At 29.3% G+C, this 9,702-nt stretch overlaps 1 protein-coding gene across 1 annotated transcript; it reads left to right on the top strand.

The window, feature by feature from the left end:
* The first annotated feature begins 312 nt into the window (after positions 1 to 312).
* On the top strand, positions 313 to 4,961 carry LOC115725019 (4-coumarate--CoA ligase CCL1). The gene is made up of 5 exons (XM_030654419.2): positions 313 to 1,480; positions 2,699 to 2,897; positions 3,767 to 3,980; positions 4,272 to 4,374; positions 4,470 to 4,961. Exons 1-5 carry the CDS (start codon positions 455 to 457, stop codon positions 4,587 to 4,589), a joined length of 1,662 nt encoding a protein of 553 aa, XP_030510279.1. The 5' UTR covers positions 313 to 454; the 3' UTR covers positions 4,590 to 4,961.
* Positions 4,962 to 9,702: the final 4,741 nt, after the last annotated feature.

Below are 9,702 nucleotides of genomic sequence, written 5' to 3'. Positions count from 1 at the left end.
ATAATTTCATTATTACAAAATAAATCAATTAATGTTATTACATTTTTTTTAACAAATGTTATTAGATTTTTTGTTTCTCAATAAATTAATACAATTTTGTCATACACGTGGCATTGAATAATTGGATTCTATACCATTAAAGGTGACAGTCAAGTAAGATAAACAAAAATGTAACGGGTAAACCTTGACCCAAATAGACAATTCTATCCTTAAAAAACCTCAAAATACCAAAACAGTCCTTGCATAGTCCACCCATCTACCAAGACCACCAAAGTGTATATTTAAACCAAAATTCATAATCTGAAAAATTAGGGAAGGTTTTTTCGTAAAAAAAAAAAAAACCTACCCAATTCTCACTTTCTTTGATCACTCTATCTAATTTAATCCTAACTCTCTCTTATATTATTTTTTTTTTCTCTCTCATTTTCTTAGTAACCAAACAAAAAACTCAAAAATGGAGAACATCAACAACAACAACAAACAAGATCTCGAAGAAGAATTCATTTTCCGATCAAAACTTCCAGACATTTACATCCCAAACCACCTCCCACTCCACTCCTATTGCTTCGAAAACATTTCTCAATTCAAAGACCGTCCATGTCTAATCAACGGCGCCACCGGAGAAACCATCACCTACGCCGACGTCGATCTCACCTCCAGAAAAGTCGCCGCCGGTCTTGACAAGATCGGAATCAAACAAGGTGACGTCATCATGCTTTTACTCCAGAACAGTCCTGAATTCGTTTACTCTTTTCTCGCCGCTTCTTACATCGGAGCTATAATCACTACCGCCAATCCGTTCTATACTCCGGCGGAGGTGGCTAAACAAGCGGCGGCGTCGAAAACTAAGCTTGTTATAACCTTATCTGGCTATATCGATAAGGTTAAGGATTTTACCAGTAATGAAAATGGCGGTGGTGTGAAGGTGATGTGTATCGACGCGCCACCAATCGAGAGTGAGTGTTTACATTTCTCGTTGCTGACGCAAGCTGACGAAAGCGAGATTCCAGCTGTTAAGATTCACCCAGACGACGTCGTTGCGTTACCTTATTCATCTGGAACGACTGGTCTTCCAAAAGGTGTGATGTTGACTCATAAAGGTTTGGTGACAAGTGTCGCTCAGCAAGTGGACGGTGATAATCCAAATTTGTACTTTCATCAAAACGACGTCATTCTATGCGTTTTGCCTCTTTTTCATATTTATTCCCTTAATTCCATTTTATTGTGTGGACTTCGGGTCGGGGCGGCTATTTTGATCATGCAAAAATTTGAGATTAATAAATTGCTTGAGTTGATTGAGAAATTTAAGGTGACAATCGCACCGTTCGTTCCGCCGATCGTTCTATCGGTTGCCAAGTGTCCCGATCTTCATCGGTACGACTTGTCGTCGATTCGGACCGTCATGTCGGGTGGGGCCCCGATGGGTAAGGAGCTTGAAGAAGCCGTAAAGGAAAAACTTCCTCATGCTAAACTTGGACAGGTAATTAATTAGTCAATTAATTATGCATTTATTTTTAATTATATCTAATTCTAACTATACTTTACTAACTCCACGTCACTAATTTGGTGAAATTAACGTGTGTTTTTGTTGATATATATGACTTTTTTGTTTTTGGACTTAGGACAAAAGTCATGTTATTTTTTGACTACGTAAATGGTCAACTTGTTTGATAGGAACTATAATTATATATACCTAAGTGCCGTCCTACGTTGATTTTAATAATAATATTAATCATTATTTAGTGCCACTAAGTAAATTCCAAAATAACTTAGAAAAGATACGATTTTGACCAAAAATGAACTATTGTTTGGCCAAGTCATCAAGAATTTGCAATGATTATTATTTTAATTTATATATTAAAAAAATTGTGGTAAGATTGACACAGACACACCTACTATTTGATTGAGCGTTAGATAATATTTTGTGAATAATTAGTAAATTTTTTTTATAATATTAACTTAAATTATTAAGAAATATTAAAGGAAACTAGCAGTAATATTTAGCTAGTACTGCCATAAAATGTGATAAAATTATTGGTATTATTATTATAAATTATAATGATACTTAATTATATCATATCTTCATGTTGGACACCCGACCCGACACACTAAAAGAGCATTTTCAATAGAAATATTTTAAAGAATTTTCCACATCTTTTAATGGGTGTTTACAATTAGAGTGAAAAAGAATGTCAAAAAAAATATTATTATATGATAGTTTTTATATATTCATTCTTTTTATTTTTTTATTATAAAATAAAAAAAATTAATTATTTAATATATATAAATAATTGTTTTCATGAAGAACTTTAGTTTTTTTTTAAAAAAATATATATTATTTAATAATTTTTAAAAGTGGTTATTACTCAATTATTATAAAAATAAAGTGTTAAAAATAATATATTAGAAAATAAAATAAAATATTATACTTTTAAGTAATACAAAATCTTTTAATTATATTAATAAAATAAAAATTCAGGTGACAAATTAAATAAATAAAAAAGGTTAGCACGAATTGTGTTGGATCTTACTTTTTTATTTTATTTTTTTTCTTCTTTAGCCGTTGTACCAAGAATCACCAACTTCTTTTTTGTAACTATATAAGACATCATTAACTACTAAATGTTATTATGACCTGACGTTGACGAATTTGAGAATAACAGACGGTGTTCATTGGTCTGTGATTTAAACATTACAGGGCTATGGTATGACAGAGGCGGGACCCGTACTATCGATGTGCTTGGCCTTTGCAAAGGAACCCTTTCCTATTAAATCCGGCGCGTGTGGTACAGTCGTTAGAAACGCTGAGATGAAGATTGTTGATCCTGATACTGGCGCGTCTCTTCCACGTAACCAATCTGGGGAGATTTGCATTAGGGGGAAACAAATTATGAAAGGTAATTAATTTTTTTATTATTATTATGAAAACGTTATTTGTGGGATACTTTAATTCTAATTAAGATATTAATTACTGGTTTTATTTGACTATTAATGTTAAGACCATGCCAAATATAAAATAAAATATTTGATCTGACATGGTTACCATTTATATTCCAAATTAGACCAGTTCAACACAAAAAAAAATGTTTAATTAACTTTATTATTTTAGTATTATCACTTAATTGTTATTATTATTATTATTTTGGACAAATTTATGAAAGAACATATAGCTATAGTCATAAACATAAAATTATTTTAATTGTATATATATATATTTAATATTTATAAGAATTAGAGGGGAAAAAAATATCGAATTGAAAACTTCAAAGTTATCTTATAATATAAATTTATGTGTGACCATTTCCTTTGGCAAACAATAATAATAATAATAATCTTATAGTGACCTCAATTTTAGCTAAGCAAAAATGCATAACTCACCTACCAAAACCGAGTGAAATGTATATTTTCAAACAAGGCTATCTATTTTAATCAAAACAAAGTGTATATATTTATTTATTTTTAAATTATAATTTATTCAACTTAATTAATAATAATATTAATACAGAAATACTAAAAAGTATTAGTGCTTAAGACTCTCTAAAGTGTCATATCATTATTAATACAATTAAACATTAAATCTTAAATAATTTTTATTAAATATGGTTAACTAACATTAAAATGCCACCTCTATGTGGTATTAATGCACATGCCAATAAATGTGCTTTGTTTCATGGACCAATGATTTTTTTGTGAAAGAGAAAAGTTTTGTGTATGTTGTGTCGGTCATATTGATTGAATAGGTGTGTGTGGGTTGTAAAATGTGCAGGTTATATTAATGATTTTGAGGCCACAAAGGGGACCATTGATGAAGCTGGATGGCTCCACACCGGTGACATAGGGTTCATTGACAACGACGATGAACTCTTCATTGTCGATCGCTTAAAGGAACTCATCAAATACAAAGGCTTCCAAGTAGCCCCGGCCGAGCTCGAATCCATGCTCATCGCCCATCCTAATATTTCCGATGCCGCTGTTGTTTCGTAAGTATTGTACATAAACATAGCATTTATTTAATTACTAAAATTCTATCGAAGCACAAAAAAAAGTTGATGGCTAAGAGTAATAAGTCATAATAAATTATAATTTGCTGCGACTAAATTAAATGTTTTTTTACATTTATATTTATATACTTATTTTTAATTAGTAACAAGATATTTTTTTATTGTGACTTACAAAAGTGACATTTTAGTAAAAAAAAAAAGGTATTAACAAGCATGCATACTAATTAATTTATTAGTAGAAATTAATTGTTTGGTATTTTTGTTATTCAGAATGAAAGATGAAGCTGCAGGAGAGGTTCCTGTTGCCTTTGTTGTAAGATCAAATGGTTCCAAAATCAGTGAAGAAGATATCAAGCAATATATCTCAAAACAGGTAAATATTATTGCCATGAAAAATAATTAATGTATATACATTTGCTATGAAAATGTTAGTAACTAAATTTATATTTGGTATTTTTGAAAATACAGGTAGTGTTTTACAAGAGAATTGCAAAGGTATTCTTCATAGAAGAAATCCCAAAAAGCCCAGCAGGAAAAATCTTGAGGAAAAGTTTAAGAGCAAGACTTGTCACTGAACAAGCCATTTAGGGGTTTTAATTATTTAATTATTATTATAATTATTATAATTATTTCTTCTTTTTTTTTTCTTTCTCACTGATCATATATAGTTTGATTAAGCCAATATAATCATCATGATCAAGTGTGAAGACTAGGTAAATTGTGGGTTTATTCTTTTCTTTTTTTGGGGCCAATTTCTTTAACAAATTCCCAAAAGGCAAGTCAACTAGGGGAGAAAAATTGAAAGGGAAAAAGGCAAATATATAATAGTGAATTTGTGTCTACTTGTTGTACTAAATTTGTTGGAACCCAATTGATTAGGATCCAGGGAAAGAGGTATAAGTGCATATGAACTTTTGTAAGAATTTGTTTATGTATATGATATATGTTGTTTTTATCTCTCTTTCATGCATATTTCACTCTCTTCTTTGTAATCATAACCTAAATACAATATATTTTAATTGTTTAAGTTATTCTAATTTTCTATAGCTAATTATTTTACTATATGAATTTTGTTATATATTTATTAATTTTAGCATAAAATTCACTATATTCTATTGTCATGTTTGAAATTATGGGCTTATACTTTTATGATCATTAAATCTTATGAATTGTTGAGATTATTTGATTTAAGAATTTTTATCTAATTTCATTTAATTTTACTAATTTCATGATTGTCTGTGTACTAAATTAAGCTTCCCAACTTTGATATCTATCAAATCATGTTCCTCAAATGTTTATATGTACTAAATTATATTATTGTGACAAGTAATGTTTTAGTCACAATAATATTTTTGTGACAATATTTATTTAAATATTTAAATTTGTAATTTGTAAGAGGACAGAATATGTAATTGTGACTTAACAATTCTTTGAGACAATATTCAAATTTATAATGTTTTTTGTCAATTGTGAAAGAGGAATTGTTTTGACAGATTTGAAATATAGTTAAATTGGGCCTTGTATGTGTGTGGAATGGACCATTTAAATGCAACTCATTTATAAGGTTATACTAGTTGCATGTGGTTTGAATCAGGATACAATTTATAGAAGTGCCAATTTTCAAAAACTTTTACTATTACTAAATTGGAAGATCTTATGTTATTGCTTATATAACTTTCACCATACAAAAATATACATTCCATATTATTTTTCTTAATGCTAGCTAAGATCCTATGATTGTAGGATGTGAAGTAACTAAGTTTCATTATATTGGGATTCCTTTTTCTTGGTTAAGTCTTTCATGACTATATTACCTATCACCAATAAGATTGAAAAAAATTAACAGAAGTACAACTAAGGTGGGAGACAGCAACAAAGTGAGAAAATGTAAAAATAATTCTAATTTTTCTTTTGTATATATTAAAATATGTGACACCCAAATACTAAGAGATACCCATCAAAAAATATGTTATTGTTCCATTGCCCACAAAAGAAAACTTAACATATTGTGCATTTCATTTATTTGACATTATCAAAGGTTTGGTATTAGAAAATTAGTTCATAAATATAATAGTGGAGTATTCTTTCAAATGCGCTTTCACGAGAGTCAATTTGTTTTTGACTCTCGAGATCACCAATAATGATCTTTGCTCGATGTGTAATAAAGAGCGTGAATCTGTTGAACATCTTTTCCTCTTCTGCAACTTCGCTCGTTCCAATTGAATCAAGAAGAGCATTATGATTCTCTGTCATAAGATTTCAATTTATTCATGATCATTCTCCTTCCCTTGAAACATGTAGCTGTGGATTTTATATGTTCTTCACTCTTTTTTTTTTTTTTTAATTGTCTTTGATAATATTGATATTTGAGTTGAAACAATGTTTTCCGAATTGTAATGTTCAGTTTGTTTCTAGACAGTTTAAGTTTTGGGCCTTTTGGCCACAATCTAGGGATAATTTTATAAATAAACAAAAACAATACAAAAATTACAAAAATATGGTCGTACAAAATTTTATAACTATATGTTTTGTTTTTGTTTTTGTTTTTGTGAGTTTGCTTTTCAAAGGCAATCCTTCCCAAACATTCATGTTCGAACAATCCATCCTTTTACATGAGGAACGGTTGAAATCTTAAGGCTTGTTTGACATTGTTTTTTATTTTTTATTTTCAAGGTTGTAGTTTTAGAAATGAGAATGAAAAATATTTTAGATTTATTTTTTTTTTAAAAAAAAAAGAAAAGAAAAACACTTCAATATTTTGAGATCCCGAGACGAACTCGAACCTGACCCGACCCTAACCAGTGACTTCAACCCAACCCCGACACCGACCGTGACCCTGATCGAACCCTAAACACAACCTCAGGCATGGATCCAAACTCAAACTAGGACTCTTGTCTTGGAGGCTCAGAGCTGACCTCAAAACTCAAACCCCAACCCAAAACCCTGTACCCCAGTCTCGACCTCGATCCTAGACTCGAACCCCAACCTCTACCCCTGAACCCCTATCCCTATCCCAGAACCCTAAACCCAAACTCTAGATGCAGACCTCGTACCTTGGACCTGGTTTTGGACCCTGGACCTGACCTCAACCCTCGATCCCCACACTAGACCTCAGACCTTGGACCTGACTCTAGACCCTAACCTTAGCCCTCAAGGTTGGACTCGATCTCGGCTCTTGACCCCCCACCTCCACTCCCACCCTCGACCCCGGACCCTAGACTCAGTCCCAGGTCCCAGACCTGAACTAAACCTTATTGACCTGTAAAAATAATATGAAAGATAATGAGTGAGGATAAAGAAATTGATGAGAGAGAAAATGAGTAAATGATGTGAGATAATATGAAAAAAAAAAATATTGACAAATATACAATTGTATTTTAAAAAGAAAATAACATCTTATTGTTCTTAAAATACTTATTATTATTTTTTTTTGAAACTGTTATCTAAAAACATGACCAACACACCTAAACAAAGAACTGTTTTTTAATTTTGGTGCCAAATAAGTACTTAGACTTTATAAGTCAAAGTCGAGAGTTAGAAAATGGTTAGAATGTGAAAATATAGCTTAAAATGAAAAATGAATTGTATATGTGAGGTTTCGTATCATAAAATCAATTGATAATTAAGGAGATGATAAAAAATTTTGATTTTATAAATAGTATTGTATAAGTTTTTTTAGTACATTATCAGAGTCTGTATTGACAAAATTAGAGAAAAATTACAGTTTTACAAACATTAAGTACTTATGTCGCTAAAAAGGAACATTGAATTTATGCCCCTTACAAACATAAAACTTTAGGCACTTATGCCACTATAAACCTAAATATATGATAATGAGGGATGAGGGAGAAGGTGAGGAATAATACCACGTACATACCAAAGTGATAAAAAGCTTTAATGAAAAAAACCTACAGCCACTTTCATCCAATAATAATAGAACACGTGTCCTATCATTTTCAATGTCAACTTCTCTTATCTTTCACCTACTTCTCTTTTGCCGACACAAGGTAAGGGAGGGCCGAGCTTTCAATTTTTAGGCTATACATTCATCAAATTTATTTTTAAATAAAATTTAATTTAAATATACTCTTTTATAAGTGTTGTATCTAAATTATCCTCACACTCTCAATTAAATAGATTTGTATTATTTGAAAATAGATGCGTAGGTTTGTGAGAAAGTTGGAAAAAATTTTAATTTAAAAAGAATGAAGACTATCGCGAAGTGATAAAGGTAAAATTGGTAGAATGATTAAAAAAATGGTAAGCATAATAAATTTTGAAAAAAAGATAATAATTAAAGACATCAATTTAAAATATGTATGTAATGTAATTTCCTATAAATTTTTTCATATAAAAGAGGAGACAATGTCATAAATTACTATCTTTTGTGAAAAGATTATACTTACAAGAAAATTACGTTAAAGTAACATGAAAACAATAATATTCAAATAACATAAAAATAATATACAAATAACAAAAAATCAACAACAATATAACAAGAATACAATATAAAAATGCATCAAAATACCATATTTTACGTAAATAAAATTTTAAAACCCAAAAAAATATTTAAAATTCTTTACAACATATTTTTATAATTTTTTTTTTGTTGTTTATATATATATATATTTTTTTGAAATAATTCTTATAAAAACCCAATTAAATTTTTTGGCTCAAATTAAAACCCTCCAATTAGCTTGAGACGGGTCTCTTTTTTATACATATAGTTTAAGCATTATTATTAGATAATTTAAAATTAAATTACACTAATAATAATATATTAGTGTTTGACATAAGTATCCTTAACATTTATCTGTCACTTATATATGTCCTTTCATTCTTCATTATTTTTAAGTTGAAGACTACGTTATATGTATTAAAAAATGGATTTGACAAAATTGGATAAGAGTAGGTTAGGTGATATGAACAATTCTTATTAATAAATTTTAAGGTCAAATTCATTATTTTTTGTTTGACATAAATACTTTTGCAAAAATGTTTCACCTAAAAAGTTTTTAGTATAATTATTATTATTATTTTGTTAAAAGACTGTATACATTGTAGTTATTTAAGATTACATATAAATATTTAGATAATTTTAAATAATTTACAGTATCAATAATAAGATTCAAATATTATTATAATGTATAAAGTTTTAATTATATACAAACAGTCTTATCGTAATAGTATACACCTTATATCATAATAACCATACGATTTAAAATTAATGGTTAGAAAAAGTACTGGTAGGGAACTTTTACTAAGTCTTACTATATAGTCTTGTCCTTTGACCAAAAATAGTTTCTCATTAATTAAAAAAAAGTCAAGAATTTGTATTTCTTTGAAACTTTTTACCCCCTATTTATAATAGATTCCTCCCTGGTCCAAAAGACTCTCCCCGTTTTTCTCATGCTACCTCTTCTATTTATCTTTCTCTTCCCTCAATAAATTTTCTTTAATGTGTGTCTATTATTATTTATGAAATGTTATTACTTATCTTGACGACTATCCTTTATATAATCTGAATCATCATGTTTGAGATATCTGAGTCATTTCATTTGAGATATGTAAATCATCCAATTCGAGATATGTGAGTTATCCCATCCAAAATAAATGATTTATCCATTCTGAGAAATGTGAGTCATCCCGTCCGAGATATATGAGTCATCCCATCCGAGATATATGAGTTATCCAGTTCGAG

Source organism: Cannabis sativa, chromosome 6 (assembly GCF_029168945.1).
Source record: "Cannabis sativa cultivar Pink pepper isolate KNU-18-1 chromosome 6, ASM2916894v1, whole genome shotgun sequence".
NCBI classification, from domain to species: Eukaryota; Viridiplantae; Streptophyta; class Magnoliopsida; order Rosales; family Cannabaceae; genus Cannabis; species Cannabis sativa.
The sequence above is the reverse complement of the archived record's forward strand: the minus strand, read 5'-3'. Positions and strand labels throughout refer to the sequence as shown.